Below are 24,454 nucleotides of genomic sequence, written 5' to 3' on the forward strand. Positions count from 1 at the left end.
CATTTCCATAACAATTGTTAGAAACAATGCTTATAAATATTACTGAATATGTCAAAGATTATTACCTGCACAATATTCCTATGAAAGGGAAAATCACGTTCTTTGGGGCAAAACGCTAAATCAGACTGTGGAAAGCCTCCAGTGATGACGTCTGAAAGTTGTGGCTGAGCTTTTCTATATCCTTGAGAACTCTTGTTGTATAATAGCTTTTCCACTTTATGGAGCGCTATTGATCCTGTAACCAAACAGATAAAATATGAAGAAAATCTCAATTTTACTAGTTTACTGTCATTTGTCTCTCTATACAGTCATACCTGGTTGGATCCATTTTTTGGATCCCTGGAAACTTTGTCTGGGTGTTCACACTTGGGGAAGAGGTGGTTCTCATGAACATGTACATTTTGGATGTGGTTCTGCAGTGAATTCCACTTCGCCACCTTTTCTGGCCCAGACTCAGAGGAAATCGCACTCCAGTAAACATGGTTTTTGATGCTGTGCAACCCTTTTTTCAGCACCTCACAGTCCTTCATTTTTGAAAGTTTGTCAAGTTTCTTAGATAAACCTGTACAAAGTAAAAGCTTGGTTGTACAATCATTATTTCAAGATAATAAAATTACCACAAAAATAAAAATGTACATGTTAGGTTGAACAATTAACTGAATAAGAATCAATTAATAATACAAAGATAAATAATTACCTTTCTCAAAGTGCCACACGTCATAGAACTGAGTGATATTGAGGTCCCTCAGGTACTTCTGAATCTGCGGATGGCGATCGGTGACGATGTAGTCAACAGCTAAACCATTAGACTCGAGCTTATCGAGACAACGCTTCAATCCCTCCTTTTCCATATGATAACTTCCACCAACCTCGTTGCTCTGTTGTTGGGTACACAACATTTCAAATGTATAAACAGAGTAGAGTATAAACAATAACAGATAAAAGAAAATGTAAATACATTTTTTAAATGCTTAATTACTAACCTGAACTAGTTGAAGATCCAGAATTTTGTTGGTTTCCATGTGCATAATGGTGTAGCTGCCAAATTTTGCTGAGTGTCCTATTGTAAACATCATAATCATATATAGAACATTACGGAGAACATCAGTATCATACTATTTTAGGAAAACTCAAAGACTATAAAATAAACGGCGTGATTTTTTTTAATATACTGTAAACGTACCTGGCGTGTCAGCACGCATATCTCCAGCCACAGCAACATTTCCTCCCTCTTGCAGCTGTCTTATAAGATTCAGTTGATCTTGCCTCCACTTGTGTATTATGGTAGGCTCAATGAAATTCCTGGCATGAATCCTAAAAGTTACGAAATGCATCATCTGGAGCTTCATGGCCTTGAAAATCTATTAACATAGAAATCATACAGTATATACATAATGAAACAACACAGTATTTTTTTGTGAATTTTATTGTAATTGTAATACCTTCTCTAGTTGTTTAAAAGATCCACCGGTAAAATACGTTGCAGCAGACAATAGCAGGTTTCCAAGTGGGGTACTCCCTACAATGGGCTGGCTCTGCCACTGTCTGTAGTAGTTACACTTTTCACAAAGCTGGGTGAATGCAACAAAAGTCCCCCTTCGTCTGCTCTGGACAACACACTTTGTCTTACAAACTGGACAGGACACAAACAGCTCTCGAAGACAGCTTTCAAAAACAATGTATTTGTTATCGCTGTGGTCGGGCTGTGGACCTATCCTAAGGCAATATAAAAAGAATAAATATTAGGAAGTTGCTTTCATGTTTTATATATTTTTTTAAACAAATGTATTGGTAAAAAAGTGTGTAAATATGTATTTATATCTTACGCCAATTCGGATTCTTCAGTAACAACAGAATCTGGGTTATATGTGGAATTGGTGGGTTCGACATTTAATTCTGATTCTTCTTCCTCATCTAACACCAGACGAGGTCTCTTACTGGGCCTGAAGACTGAGCCCCTTACTGGTGTTGAAGACAGCTGCACATCAGGAAACATGTCAGTTGTTTGGGTGCCCACATCATGACCATAATATGTTGCCTGAATGCCTACAAGTACAAAAAAAAGTAAAAAATACAATTACTCATAACCATCTGTCATGCTATTACAATTTTTTTACAGTGAGAAACATAAGCCACTTTCTAATACACATAAGTTTCAGTAGCTGGTATAACAATTATAATAAAAAAAGACAATATGTACTAGAACTGCATATGATAAAGTAACACAAACACATTTAATGTCTGTATTTCATACCTTTGCTCCTTAAGTGGAAACTGCTCAATGTACCCATTGAAAGTTGTGTGCCCACTGATCGCATCTTTGGCTACAGTTTCGGTCTCTATAGGGTCTGACTGACATCCAACTTCATGAAGTGTAGATGTAGTGGGGAGCTCTTGGATACTCGAACCCTGCTGAGATGTTGTCTGTAAGAAATAATGACAATATATAATCAATGATCAAATTACAGCTTAAAACATACATTTGTCATGTAAAATAGTAGGAAAAAATTAATTACTGGATAATAATCATTGGACCACAAAAAATAAGCTTCATAAGCAAGAATTTCATATAATTGTTCTAACAAATTATATTAGTCCTCAACGGGATTTTTTTTTTGATTAAAGAGTGAAGATCGGTACTGAATGGAATCGTTACTTTTGTATTTTTAGAACGCTTATAGCCAAATATCTGTCGCTATAACTATTAACCCAAAACGAACACTAAACGTTGGATTTACTATAGTAGCAAAATCAAACACAGAACCATGTTTAGCATGCCTGCAGATAAACAAACATGTAGATAAACAATACATAAACGCTCTAATCAAATAATGATATACACTAATTCCAAGTTCGCGGTTGAGATTAAGAAAAAACGTTTGTAACGTTAACGTTAGGGGTTTGTCGAATGCATGAATGAGCATTTAACAAACTGGTTTGCGGAGCCAAACAGCGTTGTTATTTGTTCACTTCCTTGATACAATGTACAATAAGCAATACAAACTATTACAGTAAAACACATCGACAAAAAATAAGTCATACTTACAGGTTGTGGCCCGTAAACAGCTTCTGTTTTTAAAGTTGGAACTGCTCCATCTTTCAGGACAAGCCGTTGGGCGAATCCTGCATTGAACTCGCAAAGATTATGTAAGCTTTCCTCCGTAAAATGAGCAGCACAGAGAGCGAGATTTGGGTAATAATTTTGAGGGACCGAGTTAAAAATAAATTTTAACCATTGATCCCTAACTTCCCCGTCCCTAGGAAGGCTGAACAAAGTGGACCTGCAATCCGGATGAAAATAACAGCGTTTCGTCGGCATCGCGGCAATGACACTCCAGCATACAACAACTCTTCTCAATCTCCACAGCAATATAAAATGGCCTCGCTCCCCACCCCGCCCCCCCTAATTTATTATTCTCGGAGGAGGGGTTTTGGGCTTAGTGACGTCAGCAACCCTGGAGGAATGTCGTGTAGTCCCTACCGGCCGTTTGCTGTAGTCCTTAGAAATGGATTTCTTTAAAAGCAAATATCTCCCTTTGCTTAAAACTTTGAACGTTGTAACTTTGCAGATGTTGTTTATGCTCAAACAGGAACATTACACACTAGCTAAAGTTAGAAAAGTGAAATCGTGTTTTATCACCCCTTTAACACAATTAAAACCACTTAGACTGAAAATAAATGTACATTTGCAAAAATTATATTATTAATTATAAACAACAGTATTATATACAGTACCTGTTGTGTCCACTGTGAACTTAGTATGTTTCCTTCCACACTTAGTTTGCATAACAAATATGATTTCTGTCATTGCTGTAGTTGGAGTGTAGCTGCATGTAAAGCTGTTTCCCTGTTCACAGGAGTCCTCAGGAAGTGCTTGTCTACAGACTGTTGAGTCATAATTAGGGTATTTAAACATATAATGTGTAATGCAGCATTCAAGGCAGAGCTGAGGGACACTGCAGGTAAGAGTTACTTCTTTTCCTACTGATCCAGTCACATTTGCACAGCTTACACCGCAGGAATCTGAAGACAAAAAAAGTTTATAAAAGTGCAATACATCAATAGAAAACTCTTAAACACATCAAGAAATACAATCAATTTAAAGATTAATTGTGTTGCTTCTGCAACATTAGCACCACTTAACAGAATTGTAAAAATAACTTTGCAGGCTTTAAATTTGTGAATAAACTTTGATGTGGCTGTAGTGATGTGTTGTCAACAGTTCGTTAAATTTGAACAAATCTTTAATATGACTCGAGAGGGATTCGTTTTGTCACATGTTTTAACTCATACAGTTACATGTTGCATCTATGGTCTCAAATTTAATAATTTCTTCCAAATAAGTTTTCCATTCTGAAGTAACCTGATTACATCCTCAATAATAAATAATTATAATATAATGTGATATCTTGATATTTTTAATCGCTGTTGGAAGAAAATATATATATATATATATATATATATATATATATACATACAGGACACACTGAAGAAACCTGAAATATATATATATATATATATATATATATATATATATTCAATTATAAACAACAGTATTATATACAGTACCTGTTATGTTCACAGTGAATTTTGTTCTTTTCATTCCACAGACTGTTTGCACTGAGAATATTAATTTTTCAGTCATTGCTGTAGTTGGAGTGTAGTTGCATGTGAAGATGCTCCTCTGTTCACAGGAGTCCTCAGGAAGTGCTTGTGTACAGATTGCTGATTCATTATAAATCTCAGGATATTGAAACATATAGATTGCAACGCAGCAATCTTTTCTCTGCAGAGAGACGCTGCAGGTGAGAGTTACTTCTTTCCCCACAGATCCAGTCACATCATCACAGGTCACACTGTAGAAACCTGAAAAATAAGTTTAGATCATTTTAATTGTGTAGTTTCTATGATAGTATCACCAAACAGAATGCTTCCAAACACGGTCTAGGATTTTTAATCTACCATGTTATTCTGGGTCACTTATTTCTGCAGTCATGTTATGCATAATACAGCAGGTTGAATTATCTTCAGAGATAGTGTATTATTTAGAATTTGAGAAGAATGTATTCTCGTACCATCATCAAATGCTTGACAGATAGCTGTGAAAGTCCAGACCAGTATGAACAGCAGCACAACATTAGCACTCATGGCTGTTTCTGCAAAAATAGCCTAAATGGCAAACATTTAGATTTAAAGTGAAACGTAACCAGCAATGACTAGCGACATTAGTAGTTCATCCAAAAACAAAAATTCAGACATCATCTACTCACCTTCATGTAATTCCAAACCTGTATTTATTTAATTTTAAATAAGAGGATGTTACAAAATATGCCTCAGTGTTATTTTGTCCATACAGGGAAGAATAAATTAGATGGATGTCTGTGGCTGTTAAATCAGGGTTGTTTTTTAATCGCCTCACATATTCTTCTCAATCACAGTCCCCCTAAAAAAAAAGCTAAAATTGGTGAACTCAAATCATCATACACAACAAATACATGAACATATGATAACATAGCAGATAATGGGCAATCTTAATTAATTACTTTATTAGTTTTGTCAAATGTTGGTTAATACACTTATCCCATTTTGTTTAATCCTTGTGGTTTCAATATAAGTTAACGGAGAGAATCATATTACAACCCTCAGATGATTACAACTTCCAAAAGTTGTTAACACAGTGATTTCACCTTTATCGGTAGCTCCCATACAGCTTAGTACATTTAATTATACATTAACCAGCAGGGGCCAGTTACATAAACTGTTACTTATCTATGTTAAGACAGTGTTTTAAGAACAAGTCTGACCAACTAGGAATTACCTAATAGGCCTAATAATTTTGCTTCAATGAAACGTAGAGTGTCGTTTTAAAAATGAAAAATTCGTTTGATGTGAATAAGGTTTACTCTTTAGGTCTTTGTCTGTGTACAGTAACGTTACACTTTCACTTTCAAAATCACTCAGGTTCTCTGTTTTCTTGATATTATTTTGTGTAGTTCAGATGTCATCGGTTTTTGTCCAAAACTACAGTTGAACAGCTGTTTTTATCGCCTTCATATTTTTGTTTCTGTAGTTTTGGACAAAAACCGATGACATCTGAACTACACTATAAATAATATCGTTTCGTTCGAGTCAGACTAATGTAATATAGCCTAGCCATCAGCTGAACTCACCAGTTATATGTCCACAGCTTCTTAAATAACGAATTTCCAACAGCCGAAACTGAAGTTGCAAAGATGTTCGTTGAACCCGACGCCATTATGAAAAAGAAAATGAAAAAACTACCCATTCGATATTAACAATCATTTGCCTACGTCACATGGGGGCGGGGATTTGGCGTGAGACCCGGTCAAGGCTTGTTCGAGATGCACCGCAGGCCACTCGGTCTATGCAGTGTATGACATCAAAGTTCCGCGAAAGTTATTGGAGTACTGACGACTCTGTTAAATTTTGAATCGCTCTAGCAATCATGGCTGGCTTGATCGTGTTTTTCTGAAACGGTGCTAGCTTGACCGCAATATTTTGAAATATATGTATTCAGCGTCTTCATTCCACTCTTACTCTCTCTGCTGCTCACACGAGCCTAAACATTGAACCTCTACTAAACTTTCACTTTCAATGTGGCTGATCCAGCCGTCTGAAACAGCTGTTTATGTTGTTATAACATTTTTGGCCAGAAGTCGGTGCTATTAATTACTGTACCTGCAAATTTCCCCTTCATACCATAATGACAGACCAAATGTAGAAAATAGACTGGCTCACTTCTTGTTTGATTATTAGAATCTGGGTGTTGATCGGTTAAATATGTCAGAATTTTTAATAACAGGACTTAATGGCTCTACCTCTCCATTATACACATTATGACCTTAGTTCAAAAAGGTGAAGGTGGTGTTCTCACCTAAGAACCTGAAAACAATGGGATATTTTTTTTTTTTTTTTTTAGTAACACTGGTTTTGAACAAAAACATTGATAAATAAATTATATAGCCTATAAATAAAAATTAATTGGATAAACACTTATCCATCCACGAGAGAACATGTTATGTCATGTCATGTCTCCATCAAAAGTAAAAGAGTTTTGAATACATGATCGTATGAATGAGCTAAGTGATGGTGATTGACACTTGTGATCACCAATGAGTGACAAATGCTTCCTATTTTAGAGCTGGTTTGTTGCAGCCTATGTTGCGTCCTCCCCTTTGTTTCATTTTTTGACTGTTGTTTCAGCATGTCTTTGTATCTGTGGGGTCTCCTTTGGTTGCTTGGGTAGATGACTGCCCACCTTTCAAGTGTGCAAGCTAAAGCTGTTTTAGCAAGCAGATAGTCTGGCTTTGCTTAAAGTCTTCTTTTCTGCTGCAAGAACGCTGTTACCTCTCATCTAAGCAGATTGCTGCTGTCGTCTGGTTTCTTGGACTTTAGTTCATTTTCATTTTAGAGTGGGGGATAATTTGAGTATTGGAGCCATACAGACTACTTGGTTGCTCCGTGCGAGACCCAGAGCATGTGAGTGGAGTGGTAATATTTCCTTAAGAATGCTGGGCGCCTCCTGAAGATTCCGCTCGCTCAACTATGGAATTACATTTGGTTCAATATTAATGAACTAAACTTTATAAAACTGAATGTAACTTTTTCAGAAACTATCAAAAATATGCCATTGAAATGAAATGAACACAATGAAAAGGCTTTATTTAACAGGCTCTTCAAATATGATTCATTCTTTGTTAATGTTTTTCAAAGATTCGTTTTCACTAATCGTGGATTCGGAATTCATTGCGACAGATTATGCTTATGCTTCACAGTTTTACATTTGGTGTTTTGACACAAACCTCTTGTGGCGGTGAGCAGAGTGATCTACTTTGATTGAATAGTGAGCTTTTGATGGACAGCTTTTCTCTGACCGGGAAGTACAGACGTCACTCAGTGGTGGGCATATTGGAAAGCTCTCGCGGTGATTTGTATTACTAAATATGTAAATAATATTTGACCTTTGATCGTCTCAGTCTGTAAATATGAGCTCTTGTCCTTCGAGGCAGCTTGAAGTAAGCTTGTGTAACTTTTTTCTTTTTTTTATCAATGCAGAGAACAAAAACATACAAAAGTATAAACATACATCATATAATATCAACCACAGCCACAAAAAACAATAAAGAATAAAATAGAACTAATTCTAACAGTCCTTATAGCTATATTATTTCTTATTAGTAGATACTGAAATTACATTCAAATAGTTTTCCATTTCTTTTAGGAAAACAGAGAAGACAGGTTTACAGTTGGAGAATTAGCATTTGTGAAAGTGAATTTTGTTTAGGAATTTTTTTTAATTAATATCAAAACTTATTTTCGTTTGTGGGGTCAGAGTCATAATACCCAAATATAATGTTTTGAGTTTCTGAGTGTAGTGACATGACCAAAATAAGTGTACAGTTTCTTCAGAACTCGAAGAAAAAGTGCTTGGAAGATCAATGTCAGATTTAAATCTTTGTATAAACTTCTTTACAGGGTAGAACCTGTGTATGAGCTTAAAATAAATGTCTTTCACTTTGTCTGTGAAAAATAATTTTTGTGGTAGAGACCAAATTTACTCACCGTGAGAGCTTTCCAATGCGCGCCACTGAGTGTCAAAACACCAAACCAAAAATTGCGAAGCATAAGCAAAATCTGTGGCAATGCATTCAGAATCCATGATTAACGAAAACGAATCTTTGAAAAACATTAACAAAGAATGAAGCATATTTGAAGAGCCTGTTAAATTTGTGCGATGAGTTCCTTTTCATTGTGTTTTTCTTCTTTTGTAATGGCATATTTTTGATAGTTTCTGAAAAAGTTACGTTCAGTTTTATAAAGTTTTGTTCATTATTATTGAACCAAATGTAATTCCATACTCAACCCAGTCCATAACCCAAGTGTTTTTTAAGTGCATTTTATCTTGTGTGTGTGTGTATGGGTTTGTGTTTTAATGAGCCTGTTTTGAATATTATATTGCACAACAACGGCAGCTTTTTTCACAGAAATAAAGTGAACCAAAATCAAATGCACTTCTTTAGTTGTTGAATTTAAGGTTTATTGAATACATTTTTATTTAATAAAATTAATAAGAATGTAAGAATTTCTTTTGAAACATGATAATTTATATTTACCCGCATGCATACTTTTAGACAATTATCCAAGAATTTCGGTACATAGGCTACAGTAAGCAATTAGGCTGCATCAGTTCTAAATGCACCTTGAGTCTTTAAACCACGTGTCATAAAATGAATCCAATTTGTAAAATTTTCCATCATAAACAATTTAAACCTCCACCGCTGAGCCTCGAGCGAGGTGTTTCCGTGTTGCTTGATGGATAATGACACAAATGGCAACTTTTTTTTAAATCAATACATCGCATTGTTAACTTTTTATGCTGATGCACTGGAGAGACCAGTAAATTTTACTGTCCCTAATATATACACACATTATGTAAACACAAACTTTAATTTTGGATGCAGATAAGGGTTATAAGAAGGTTCTATAATGTCAAATCAGCTTCAATAAACTTGAAGCTGTGTTTGTAAATTACATGCATACGGTACAATGCAATATGTTAAACCACATGCATTTTTACTACAGCATTATGTTTTAAAATGTGAAAAATAGCATGTTATCTTTTTTTGACAGTGCATATTTATAAACAGCTGAATGATGTTAAAAAGTTTTTTTGTTGATGTTTGAAACCTATTTACTGGAGCAGAAATAAATCATTTTACCAAATCAGCTGTGGCTTTTTAAGATTAAATCATAGACTTCTCATTATAACATTAACCCGTAATGCTCTCATAAGCACAAATCACAGGGCAAAGAAGGATCATGAAACTAGAATTCACAGCCTTCAGGAAATTCAGTGGCCAAATAGGAAGTGCAATAAAATGACCACAATATTAGAACTTTTGCTTCCAAATGTGCTAAAATATTCCTGTAATCACCATCTCTGGTAAGAAAACGTTCATCTTTACAGTTAAAACTTACAGTTAAAGCTCGACCCTGGAAAAACACAGAAAGCCCTAATTTTAATGCCTTTTCGTTTGGTTCTGAAAAAAAAATATGTATAAGGAAAACCTAACATTTTTGAAAAATATTTTTGTAGGAATCTGATCCAAACAGTGTGTTTTATGTGTAACATGATTTACGATTAGTGTTGTATTACTAAAAACAATTAATAAAATGAATATTTAGAAATACATATAGCTTTTATAATCATATCAACCTGATCTCACAGCAATTCATACATTTTTTACGAGGTGGCTTATACGTACGACCACACTCGTACAAATTTATACGATTTTTGGCAAACCGTACGTATTTTACGAGTTGCAGAATTCGTATGAATTTACACGAATGACCTACACCTAACCCCGCCCCTAAACTTAACCGTGACTGGGGTTTAGACAAATCGTATAAAAACGTACGAGTGAGGTCGTACAAATTTGTACGAATAAGCCACCTCGTAAAATACGTACGAATTGGTCGTGAGATAACATTGAATCATATCACTAAAACAATCATTATCTATGAATGGTGAATAATCAGCATATTGATCAGCAGTATTTCATATCATAATCTGAAATGTTGTTTACTATAACAGGATATATCTTTAGAAAAAAAACAAAAAACAAAGCATAACTTGTTTTTGGGTATATTTGATTAATAAAGTGATCTCTGTATGGCAGGCATTAAACATAAAAGCGACTTGATGTAACACAAAGCACACAGGGTTCATTTTCATTTCACTGTGACTAAACGAAGGCCTGTCCTTGACCTCAGGCACGACCCCGGACCACAACAGTTCAAATAGCACCAGCAGTCGCTCATAAATGTCTACAGCTGCATCCTGCCAACACTGAAAGTGATACAATGAAATTCAACTCAAACGAACAACGGGTTATTTGTGTATTAATGCCAGTACACACAATGATGAATTTGTCTCTATTCCACAAAAATTAAACATTGGCATTCAAAACCCCTGAGGACTTCCTATTTGCAAGGCACTTGTGATTCGTCCAGTTTGAAAGTCTCCAAGTTCCAGATCATTAAGTCTATCCCAAAACCGGTAGCAGTTAGTGCCTGTTGTGTGGGCATCAAAAGTAGATTTGCAGATGTGGAATTAAAATCTCAAACAAGATAACAAAATACTTTTCCTGGACGGCTTTCAAAGAAAATACATTTCAAAACTGTCACACAAAGCCTTGGGATGCTCGGGGAAAACCAATAGCTTCATATGCAATCAGCAAACCAAAAAGAACCTAAAGCTAGATTAAATCTTTCCTGAGAAAGTGAATGTGGTATGGCATGCATAACTTCAGGGGCTGTTGGGCTGTGTACAAACTTGCAGCACATCCACCCACAATACACACTGTTGTACCGGATGTTGTAAGATGACAGATACAAAAATTCAGGTCATGACACGACCTAAATTATATTACATTACACAACAGGGACATTCACTTTACACTACACACAGTAAAACTTTCCAGACACTATGATTTTTATCATCTGAACCTGTTGGTTATCCCAGAGCCTCCCGAGGCTTTGCATGGCTATTTGGAAATTTATTTATTTATTTTTTTTAGTATAATTACTGATTTCATAAATTACACATTTGGAAACAAAAAGTCAAAAATTTTGGTTATTTTATTGCACTTTTTTTGGCTGTTGAATTTCCTGAAGACTTCTTTGTCTTGTGATTTGTGCTTATTTTGAGAGCATTATGGGATTATGCGTTTATGAAAAATCTTAGATTTTATCCTCAAAAGCCAAAGATCTATCCATCCATCCATCACCATGTGTCAACATTTGATTGATGACTCCTCGTAAAATATGTCCATAAAAAATCCATACCACCACAATCAAAGAAACAACGTAAAATAAAAACATAATAAAAAGTTTTTACCAAAGGCTAAAACTAGGCTGTGTTACAGAAAAATATTATTTCATTTTTATTTATTTAATATGAATAAATTCCATAATTTCACTATTCGATTTTCAAGCCTAAATACTTTGAACCCCACTAAATCCCACTATCAAAGGAGCGCAAACACACACACACACACACACACACACACACACACACACACACACACACACACACACACACACACACACACATACACACACACACACACACACACACACATACACATACACACACACACACACACACACATAGTTTAAGATCTAAACTTTTACAGCTGTGCAAGACAGAGAAAGTATATCTGATAGAGACACAAAACTACAATGAATGACTTTCAGCTCACATAAAAGAATGTGAAAACATCTTTTAAGGTCTGGTCTGCTTTACAAGAGATGTCTGGAAAGATGTCTACAGAGAACTGTGGCACAGCGTAGACCTAATAGACCTAAGGAAGTTGTTTTAACACAGATGTGTTGTACTTCTAAATCATACCACTGAATATTCATGTAAGCAGGAATACTGTGAAACTACTGTCTTATGTTTAAAATAATAAAGGTACCAAATTATCTAACCACACTGTGAGTGAATTTTAATGGAAAACATCGTACAGAGAACTTTAAGAACTTTGTTTTAAAACAATTCACTCCATGCATTTTTGTTCCTCCTCAAAGAACATCATTATTTTTGTGATTATAATACATATGCATTATAACAAACAGTGGTGAAGAGTTTACAGCCGCAGGTGTTGATAGCATGGAGCTATCAAAATTTGCCAAGTTTTTAGTAATTTCTTCTATTCTTATATAGTGTTGGATTATTTCACCAGCGCCAATCTAGTCTCAGCCTCAGACATCACGCCCTCGAATCGTTGGCTAAACGTCTGATGCATATGGGACACAAAAGTGGAAACACTTCAGAATTCGTCATCGGATTGGTCGAATTCTACAGGATTTCCTCGAGACGTGTATCATGTTCTTTAATGTTCCATATGGAAACAAAGACGCCGTGGTGCCAAACCCCCTCACGAAAGAATAAAGCAACCGTGTTTACAACTGTGACGACGAGTGCTTATTAGGATGAACTAAACACTGGATATTCAAAAGTATGTGAAATATTTAAAGTTTGAGGCATAGAATCTTGAATAGAATGTTTTACACACGGGTCTGTTATTGCGGCGACATTTGTACATTTGAAATGTAAAGTTGAACAAAACAAACTCTGATTGGTTGTTTGACATGTCAGTCAAACGGCCTCATGGGTGCCTTGGCCAATGAAAGCAATTCAATTCAAAGGTCTGTCTACATGAAACTAGCATCAATCTAGCCCCCAAAATCATCCTGCAGGCATGCAGACTCATTTTTATGTATGACCAGGAAATAAAACAAAGGTAAATAGACAGTTATTCATTTATTCCTAAGAGGTTGTCAAAAATGTTAAACCGTTGCATTAAACCTTACCACAAGTGAGAATGTCTTTTTTCTCCACCAATTCAGTCAGCTGGAGAATGCAAATAATGTCAGCCATACCTATTTAATAAGCATTACTCCTACAACACAATGAGTGAGAATGATCAGGAAAGATTTGATGTTTTATGTAATAAAATATATATGCATATGGTTTTATAAGTGAAAAGTTCTCAATATTTTCTATACCACACTGAACTGCAATTTCTTTAATGGGCCATTTGTTGGCGTCCAGGCCTAATGAGGTCTTGGCAATAGATTTTACAGCCTTGGAGCCATCGTGGAGAGATATAGACACTTAGTGATAACATTTTTAATAAATACAGTATGGCTGTCCCTACTCAAGATCAGAGGGCAGAGACTGTGGTGGGTGTACTGGTGATGGAGTGGTTTTATGAGCTGGGGTGCCTGGTCGAAATCACTCAAACTAAAGCCGAAATTTCGCTTATGCGATGGTTGTGAAATTTGTATAAGGTTGAGAGGTCTCACACTACACCTTACCATCCAGCTGGTAATGGCCAGTGCGATTCAACTGTATGCTGCACAACCTTTTGTGTACCCTCCCAGTTTACAGAAAAGGGGATTGGGTGTCTTGTCTCCCTCAAGTATTGTTTTATTACAATACTACTCCCCACCAGACCACTGGTGAATCTCCCCATTTCTTGATGTTCGGGCAGGAACCCAGACTCCCAGTGGACTTCCAGGATGTGGTACCTGGTACAGTACATGGGTGGCAAAACATCAATCACAAACCAGGTTGTGTTTGAGGTGGCTCATGACTGGATAAAGGTGGCTGCAGACCATCGAAAGGCTAATCACAATCAGCATGTTCTGTATGATCCGTAGCTCAGTTGGTTTATGTCCGGGACTTTGATAAGCGAGGTCGTAATAAATACAAGACTTATGGAATTCTGTGGTGTAGTGAAGGTGCTGAGGGAAGGCGATGCTATTTACTCGGTTGTACCAGTGCACAGACCAGATAAGGTAAAGCATGTTCATCGCTCCTTATTGAAGGCCCAAAATCAAGGAGTGCTGCATTCCAGTCTGTGTGTGTGTTAGGGCACGGCCGTGTTGTCGGACCCATGCCAAACAGATTTTGTCTTGGTTGTGTATAGGTTTTGTTTCTGAAAGTTTGAGTCTTTATTTTGTGTTGTAGTGTTATTTTTCTATTAATCTTTCTCAAATTTATTTTCTGTAAAAGCTATATTCATTTGAGTGGATCATTTCTGTTGTTATAACCCATGTCCCCATTTTTCAAAACGCTTATTAACCATACAGAAGAGAGAGAGAGAGAGAGAGAGAGAGAGAGAGAGAGAGAGAGAGAGAGAGAGAGAGAGAGAGAGAGAGAGAGAGAGAGAGAGAGAGAGAGAGAGAGAGAGAGAGAGAGAGAGAGAGAGAGAGAGAGAGAGAGAGAGAGAGAGAGAGAGAGAGAGAGAGAGAGAGAGAGAGAGAGAGAGAGAGAGAGAGAGAGAGAGAGAGAGAGAGAGAGAGAGAGAGAGAGAGAGAGAGAGAGTTTATTTAGGAGCTGCTGGCCTTTATTGACTAGGGTCGATGACTTCCTCTATAGATAGTGGTGGTGATTCTTCATTGTGTGCTGTGGCCTTCAGCGTACACTGCGGCACACGGGGGAAGCAGTATAAGCAGGTTCTGAAAAAAAAATATGTATAAGGAAAACCTAACATTTTTGAAAAATATAAGCTTCCTCTAGCTCTTCCGGAGGTGTTTCCAGACCAGCCGAGAGACATAGTCCCTCCAACGTGTCCTTGTTCTTTCTTAAGGATCAATATATCACACAAAGCAGTTGTTTGGCCCAGAAGACATGAAGTCTTTGTAATTAATAAATTACTGACATACTGTTAAGCTACTGTTACTGTTGTGTGCTAAAGCATAAAAATACAATAATAAGATTGCACATATTTAGTAAACATGCCAAGTTCACATATTTATTTATCGGAAAATCAAGGACATTTAATCTAATTTTAATTTATCAACTGATAAAAAAAGTTGTAAAACATTCATCTTTACAGAGTCTTGAATGTCCTTTAGTTAAAAACTGACTAACAGAATAACACATACTGTACAGTGGCTAAATTAGCAAAGAATAAAGCATCAGCAGGTGTTGACATTTCCCAACAGCACAGCTCAAATGACTTCATGAAGTAATTTACTTCTAAGATCGATACTATTAGAGTTAAAATTGTAACCATTCAGCCGTCAGCTACAGTATCGCATCAGACAGCATGCTATAGGTCCCCCGAGGAACAGTTCCACTCATTCTCTACTATAGGAGAGGAAGAATTGTATAAACTTGTTAAATCATCTAAACCAACAACATGAATGTTTGACCCTATTCCATCTAAGCTCCTAAAAGAGGTGCTTCCTTCTGGCTATTATTAATTCATCACTGTCATTAGGATATGTCCCCAAAAAATTGGCTGTTATTAGGCCTCTGAAAAAAAGAAAAAAAACAACACGACCCCAGAGAACTAGTTAATTACAGACCGATCTCGAATCTCCCTTTTTGGTCCAAAATACTAGGAAAGGTAGTATCCTCACATTTATATTCCTTCTTAGAGAAAAATGGTATCTGTGTGGATTTCCAGTCAGGATTTAGACCGTATCATAGTACTGAGACTGCTCTCCTTAGAGTTACAAATGACCTGCTCTTATCATCTGATCATGTTTGTATCTCTCTATTAGTGCTATTGGATATTAGTGCTGCATATTGACCACAACATTCTTTTGCATAGACTTGAACACTTTGTTGGCATTAATGGAAGTGGTGTTAATTATAGGACCTAAAATCTCTGCATGTAATAGAACACTGTCTAAGGCTATATCCACATGAAGCCAGAGCTTACCCCAATCTGATCTTTTTTTCCCTCTTTCTGAAAAAAAAATCCCGTCCGCACGGCATCGTATCAAGAAATATCATGTGTCCATACAAAACCCGACTTGAAATGATGTAGTATACATGCCAGATCAGTATGTGGCCACAGAGATACACTAAAAGTGAAGAAGACGACTTGGAGCATGCGCATAAACCTTGCGCACTTTATACAACCATTGTTGTTGTTGCTCTTATGTGACATAGCGGTGTCTGACTAGGGTCGACAAGTGGGGTGATGACATCATTAGAATTTCAGAAATTATATGGATTTTGTCCACACTTACACTTGTCTTGTTTACTACTTATAAAGCCCTGAATGGTTTAGCACCTCAGTATTTGAATGAGCTCTTGTTATATTTTAGTCCTCCACATCTGCTGCATTCTCAAAACTCAGGCAATTTGATAATACCTAGAATATCAAAATCAACAGCGTGCAGTAGATTATCTTACTATTTTCATCCTAAACTCTGGAATAACCTACCTAACATTGTTCGGGAGGCAGAAACACTCTTGCAGTTTAAATCTAGATTAAAGATCCATCTCTTTAACCTGTCTTACACAGACCACTAATACGTTTCTAATATATAAATCTGTTAACGGATTTTTAGGCTGCATTAATTAGGTGAACCAGAACCGGGAATACTTCCCATAACACCCGATGTACTTGATACATCATTAGAAGAATGGCATCTACGCTAATATTAGTCTGTTTCTCTCTTATTCCGAGAAACTGGAATTGAACTGCTGGTTTTGTCTGGTCAGAGGAGAACGTGTCCCCAGACTGAGCCTGGTTTCTCTCAAGGTTTCTTCTGCATTTTGTCGCTGATGGAGTTTTGGTTCCTTGCTGTTGCCGCTTTTGGCTTGCTTAGATAGGGACACTTCATTTCCAGTGATATCCTTGACTTGATTGCAAATGATTTGCATAGATACTATTTAAACTGAACCATTGTTTTGCTTCTGCAACAGAAGATTTACATTAATTCTTAAAAATCTTAATTTAATTTAAAAGGCATGAAGACAATGCGCTCATCGCAAGAACTGAAACAAACTGAAGGATTATATTCATTAGATTGGATTAAAAAGCACCCTGACACAGCAAAACAAACATATATATCGTTAAATACTGAATACTGAAAAAAGAGATTCAAGCATGTCATGGTTGTCACAATATGTGTGTTGCGAGGAAACATAGAATGCACTAAACTTTTAATTTGAATAATCCAAAGGGGTGGACGTATCACCTCCAATAACACCAAATGAACTAGGGCTTTCAGGAAACACAGGTGTATGGAATGATTAAATTAACAGGGACATAGAACACATGGGGAAGAAACTAAACACACCTGGAATCAAATGAACACCCCACGGGAGACAGAAACTGGGTCACAGGGGAAAAAATACACACAGACAAGTCCATAGTCCTGACAACAGTATAGTGCAACAGCAAAATAAAGAAAGAAAGAAATAAATAAAGAAAAATAATAATAACGAAAACAAAGCTAGGAAATACGGAGCTTCACACATGACATTCAAGAAAAAAAAAAATTGTGCGCACGATTTACTAATTCTTTCCTTACGAAAACGTGCAGACGATTACTAGTGTAAATGTATATTTACATTTATTGTATATCTTGCTTGCTTAACAAAATCTATTAAAATCAAATGGTATTTGCAGTTTCTGCATGTGTGCAGCTTTTTTAAATTGGTACAAAAAATATATATATTTTCTAATGCATGTGTTTAAGTCACAAATGTTAAAATCAGGTGTCTATTGGAAGTGTGGTTAAAGATTAGTGTTTGTCATAATAAAGGTTACTGTCATGTTCAGTGGTTAATGTTTAATATAAGAATCAGAACAAACAGCTTGAAAACACCATAAAGACTCATTTATTACACATACTGCAGATAATGCAGTCACATCTCAGTTGCTTAAATAAAAATTCAAATGGTAGTTTTTTTTATTTATTTAATGTTGGCACATAAAACCTGTATAATAATAAATTTGATTCATTTCATTCACGTGTATCATCATGGTTTCTCCAGTCCACAATACCACACCTATCTGGAAAGAGGAAACAGTTCTGCAGCAGTTCAGAAAAATTTAAGAAATGAAGCTAGATCTGAAAACTAAAAATGAAACTCATTACACAGTTACTGAATCAAACTGAATCAATGAACTGATCTGAACTGAGTCACGGTTGTTTACCGTTGTCTTTTAGAGCTGCTTTACAGCAGATATGATCTCTGTTTGCACCACTGATTCATTGTTTTTCTGTTTATTATTATTATTATAGTTACTCCTGTATCTCAAACAGTAGACAGTGGTGTTAGCTACAGGTTTAAGTGCATGAACAGATCAAATATAAACCTTTAATACAATGTAAGTTGGTTTGAATAAAAGCATCTGCCTCGGATCATCTACACATCATGTTGTACTCACAAACCCATCAGTATTTTGGGTGACCCCACACACCCCTCTCATAAACTTTTCACCCTTCTGTCATCTGGCAGGAAGTACAGAAGCATTCAGGCCCTCATCATCAGACTGTGTGACAGCTTCTTGATTTTCCTCTGGTTTATTCAGTATTCACACATGCACTTTATGTAGCACTGGGTAGTCAAGTCAAGTCACCTTTATTTATATAGCGCTTAAAACAAAACACATTGCGTCAAAGCAACTGAACAACATTCATTAGGAAAACAGTGTGTCAATAATGCAAAATGTTGTTAAAGATAAAGGCAGTTCATCATTGAATTCAGTGACGTCATCTCTGTAAAGTTTAAATAGTGTCTACATTTATTTGCAATCAAGTCAACGATATCGCTGTAGATGAAGTGACCCCAACTAAGCAAGCCAGAGGTGACAGCGGCAAGGAACCGAAACTCCATCGGTGACAGAATGGAGAAAAAAACCTTGGGAGAAACCAGGCTCAGTTGGGGGGCCAGTTCTCCTCTGACCAGACGAAACCAGTAGTTCAATTCCAGGCTGCAGCAAAGTCAGATTGTGCAGAAGAATCATCTGTTTCCTGTGGTCTTGTCCTGGTGGCAGTCTGAGACAAGGTCTTTACAGGGGATCTGTATCTGGGGCTCTAGTTGTCCTGTTCTCCGCTGTCTTTCAGGGATGTAGAGGTCCTTTCTAGGTGCTGATCCACCATCTGGTCTGGATACGTACTGGATCCGGGTGACTGCAGTGACCCTCTGATCTGGACACAGACTGGATCTGGTGGCTACGGTGACCTCGGAATAAGAGAGAAACAGACTAATATTAGCGTAGATGCCATTCTTATAATGATGTAGCAAGTACATAGGGTGTTATGGGAAGTGTTTCCGGTTCCGGTTTACCTAATTAATGCAGCCTAAAAATCCTTTAACGGATTTGGATATTAAAAGCATATTAGTATGTTATGTGTAATCCAGGTTAAAGAGATTGGTCTTTAATCTAGATTTAAACTGCAAGAGTGTGTCTGCCTCCCGAACAATGTTAGGTTGGTTATTCCAGAGTTTAAGCGCCAAATAGGAAAAGGATCTGCCGCCCGCAGTTGATTTTGATATTCTAGGTATTATCAAATTGCCTGAGTTTTGAGAACGTAGCGGACGTAGAGGATTATAATGTAAAAGGAGCTCATTCAAATACTGAGGTGCTAAACCATTCAGGGCTTTATAAGTAGTAAGCAAGACTTTTAAAATCTATACGATGTTTGATAGGGAGCCAGTGCAGTGTTGACAGGACCGGGCTAATATGGTCATACTTCCTGGTTCTAGTAAGAACTCTTGCTGCTGCATTTTGGACTAGCTGTAGTTTGTTTACTAAGCGTGCAGAACAACCACCCAATAAAGCATTACAATAATCTAACCTTGTCTGTGTAAAATGTTTACAGTTCTATTTTAATTTTCTTAAATGCATTTTTTTCTTTAGTGCTTACTTTAGTTCTTATTTAACTTTTATTAATTGTATTTAATATAATTTAATTACAAGTTTGTTTTTTGTAGTCCTATGTTCTGCGTTTTTTCTTAGCACCTTGGGTCTGGAGAAACTGTGTTTTGTTTCACTGTATTTCAGAAAACTAATTTCAAGGTTCATTTAATCTACAATCACCTCCAAATCTGTTTTATAAAATAACAAAATTCTTATAACCCCAAATATCTAAAGATTTCCTGCAGAATAAGATAATAACTTGTCTTACACAAATAAATAATGCATACATTCAGATCAGCTCTTTGTACTCTTCACCCATTTACTAGTTTATCTGCTAGATCTTACCCATAAACAGAAGATACAGATAGTCATCTTTAGATATTATCACAAGTCTTTATTCCTTTCAATGTCATTTTTTAAAAATAGGATACTGTACAAAACCACATCATTCATACTATCATACAGTATATAAAAATGACATTCACAATAGACATGCCTTGAAAGTCAGAAAACACACAGTTTGAGTTTTGCTGTGTTTCCTCTTAAAGTTCACAAAGGTTTGAGTTTATTAAAGTCATAAACTCTGATCAAACAGATCAATAATATGCTGATATTTCACAGAAATCAATATAAAATATAAAAAAAAGAGTTTTAAAAGTTACAACCAGAGTTATATATTCAGGAGTCTGAAATATAAGATAGTGTAGAATTTAGTGGAGTTCAAATAAAGCTTGTGTGTTTCCTGAGCATCACATGAAAAGTCAAACAAAACTCAGTGGTATAATCTCTCAATTCCTTGGACGATTGTTGTCCTGATCATGTCTGACTCTCAGAAACATCCAGTTCTGGCCTGGTGGAGTTCGGTTTTGCTTTGTAAATGATTGCCATCATGATAATGATGATGATGATGAAAGCAACCACAACCACAGTGATGACAGTATTCTTGAATCCTGGTGCTGTCTCTTCACTTCTTGAGGAAACTTAAGAAATAATCAATAGTTGTATTAGCATATATTTAATTTCTTACCAAGAATTTTACTCTTTTTTATTATTATTATTATTATTGGATTTAATGGTCTTTTTTAACAGGTTTTAAACTACTGTTAGTAGATTGATACTAGATTGAAGATTTACTAAATTATAAGCAAAAAATATGAAGTACCTGTGTTAAGAGTGAAGATTTCTGCTTTTCCCGTTCCACACGTTGTTTGCACAAAGAATCTGAATTGTTCTGTCATCGCTGTAGTTGGAGTGTAGCGGCATGTAAAACTGTTTTTCTGTTCACAGGAGTTCACAGGAACATCTTGACAGATTGAAGAGCCATTATTGATCTCATGGTATTTAAACTTATACTCCACAACGCAGCAGTCTTTTCTCTCCAGAGAGACGCTGCAGGTGAGATTCACTTCTTTCCCCACAGATCCAGTCACTTCATAACAGCTTACACTGACATCTGAAAAATAACAATGAATATCATATAATAGAGGAAATGAAAAACAACAACAACAAAAGAAATAGTTACTTTTTTTACATCCCATGAAAATCTGAATCTGCCCATGACAATCATACAATAAATATACATTTCATTAGAGAACCTATTCATGAATCAAATCACAGCATTATATATTTTGTATGTTACATTTAGAATTTTATCTAGCCGTGGGAAAGTCAGATAGTAGTTATTATTTATTATAAATCATGACTGCGGTATAAATAATTTTATTCTCAAACACTTTCTAAGTTTATTCTCTTACCTTCATCATCTTGACAGACAGCAGTAAAGGTCCAAACCAGAATGAACAGTTGCACAGCATTTACAGCATTCATGGTTGATTCTGCAGTAGAAATAATGACAGATCTTTACATCAGAACTGAAATATTTTGACAGTCATACATCATTTAATGACGACAAACACAACACCACACTGTTATCACTGTTATTTTTCTTTATTTTTTTCCACTAGAGAGCACTAACCTATAGACTATAGGTCATAATCAGGCCATACTGATTTATTTATACTTCCAAGAAACACTTTCATCTTCTAATGCTTCTTTACATAATTTAGAGCCTATTTGATCTAATACCAAGACTTAATATAATAATTATACACAGTAAAGAAAAAAAAAAAAAAAAAAAAAAAATATATATATATATATATATATATATATATATATAACCTACAAGTCAGATATTTACTTGTTCAGTATATCACACTTAAATAATTTGAAAGTTTTCACCCAACATAATTAACTTTTTTTTTTTTTTTAAATGCGGAGGAGCTGAAGGAACACGTGAGAGCAAAATACAACCGTGAAACCACAAGATTTATTACAGTAAAGCACTGAGAGCTCACACTAATGAAACACGTGCGGTCATTAAAAATATATCCGCTGAATATAAAGAGCCACAACAGAAATTAAACTCCATGATTTATTTTTTTATTATTAGGCAATTTTTTTTCTGTTGCATTATCTTCACTGCAGAACGCAAAAACAAATAATTCCGATGAAAACACTGAAACAACAATCAGACAAAATAATAATAATAATAATAATTCTATATTCATATGCATTTTGAAATATCTGCCAAATGTGTAATGAGTGTAGACTTACTTGAAGATTTGCCCGTAGTTGGTTATGGATTATTAAAGGAGATATTTTCCCATTCAGAGAGAGTTATTTCTCACCCGAGCTCTGTGTCTGTTCACAGTCTGAGTTCACACTCTCTGACTCTATCTGCTGCTCACAGAGACTAAATACTGAACCTCTAAACTTTCACTTTCGACATGACACAATGCTCCTCAAACAGACTCGGTCTGGAAATACGGAGAAAAGGGAGAACTCCGAATCACAATCACCTGTTCTTTTTTTTTTCTGACTTCGCTAAGTATTAAACTGCCAGCACACTACTCATCACTCAAAACACTGTAGGCTAAAGGACATCATTATTATGAGGCATTATCATTATAGGCTAAGTGGTAGAGTAGTAATTTAGCAGACAAATTCACATCATATAACAGATTTAGAGGGAGTTAGGGCAGACAACAACACCATAACAAAAATTAAAGATGGTTAATTTTCGTAAGGGAAAAAAATTATTATTATTATTATTATTATTAACCATAGCTGATTTCCATTAGCCTAGAAATCTAGACGCACCCTAGCGGCAGCAAAATGTATTTCGCAGCCTAGAGTACAATCTTGATGTAAGTCTGGCTGGCCAGACTAGATTTCCATGCATGTGAAATTACATTTGAAGTTAAACTGAAAATAAACGCAGTAATTGGTTCCGCTGTAAAATCCGCCGCCTTAGAAAATAAATAAAAAAATAAGGCTCTATCCAGCCCTGCTGATTTTTTACAATCTAAATTTAAGCTTTCACTCTAAAAAATGCTGGGTTATTTCAACACCACTTTGGGGCAAAATTGGACAACTGAAAAGGTTGGGTTAATCCATATTTGACCCAAAAGTTGGGTTGAATCAACTCAGAATTTTTTGAGTGTTGTGAACTTGTGCTACTAAAATACGTAAAAAATTGAGTAGGATGACATAAATCAACACTACCTTTTGTTTTATGTTTTGCTAAATTATTAACATCAGAAGTTAAACCAGCAACAATAAAATAACTATTAAAGGCATAAACAAAATGTTATTTTCCCTTTTTAATTCTTGTCTTAACCTTTAAATATTCAGGCAAACTATAAAAGATTTTAGCAGAGAGACTGATTTGTTCAATTTCCAAAATTTAGTTTAGATTTTAATTTACCATGTTTAAATAATAATCACATTTAGAGTTTTTAACTTATTTTGTACAATTATTTTTTAATGTCCTATAACGTACCCAATCCAAATGGCTATTTGTTTTCTTTGCTGTGGTCCATGCAGCATCTCGCTCTTTAATATGAGAAGTGATTAACTCATTAAACCAGGGATCATCTCTGTCTCTTATGACAGTGAAACTGCTTTAAAATGTTCTTTATTGCATAAAGCGCTATAGAAATAAAGATGAAATCAAGATGACTTGACTTGATTAAAACAAACACCTGACCATCATCTCTTTGACTCAAATGGCACAGCAGTGATCGAAAGATTACATTAATGATGGTTTGACCACATGGCAAAACTATATTTATATATTATAAAATTATTTTAACTGATCATTTATTTAAATATACTTTATTTCTGCTCATATTCATTTTTTGCATATTATATTTATGTGTATTTTTGTTTTTATTTTATTGTTT

At 35.5% G+C, this 24,454-nt stretch overlaps 1 protein-coding gene across 4 annotated transcripts in view; it reads right to left on the minus strand.

Annotated features, from left to right (window-relative positions):
- LOC132121707 (uncharacterized) overlaps positions 1-24,454 on the minus strand; it is a 31,314-nt gene that overhangs the window by 3,110 nt on the left and 3,750 nt on the right. Inside the window, exons 1-4 of one of the 4 annotated variants that reach the window (XM_059531420.1) lie at positions 22,824-22,945; positions 21,965-22,045; positions 4,570-4,866; positions 3,736-4,023 (exon numbers count right to left, since the gene is read on the minus strand). In XM_059531420.1, the coding sequence (XP_059387403.1) occupies positions 3,736-4,023; positions 4,570-4,866; positions 21,965-22,037 (658 nt within the window). In that variant the 5' untranslated portion in view covers positions 22,038-22,045; positions 22,824-22,945. Of the gene's footprint in view, positions 1-3,735; positions 4,024-4,569; positions 4,867-5,075; positions 5,170-5,270; positions 5,312-20,399; positions 21,191-21,372; positions 21,664-21,964; positions 22,046-22,823; positions 22,946-24,454 lie in introns of those variants that run through there. The other 3 variants (XM_059531418.1, XM_059531419.1, XM_059531421.1) reach the window with 3 other exon arrangements.

The sequence above is a fragment of the Carassius carassius genome, chromosome 39 (genome assembly GCF_963082965.1).
Source record: "Carassius carassius chromosome 39, fCarCar2.1, whole genome shotgun sequence".
Taxonomy (NCBI): Eukaryota; Metazoa; Chordata; class Actinopteri; order Cypriniformes; family Cyprinidae; genus Carassius; species Carassius carassius.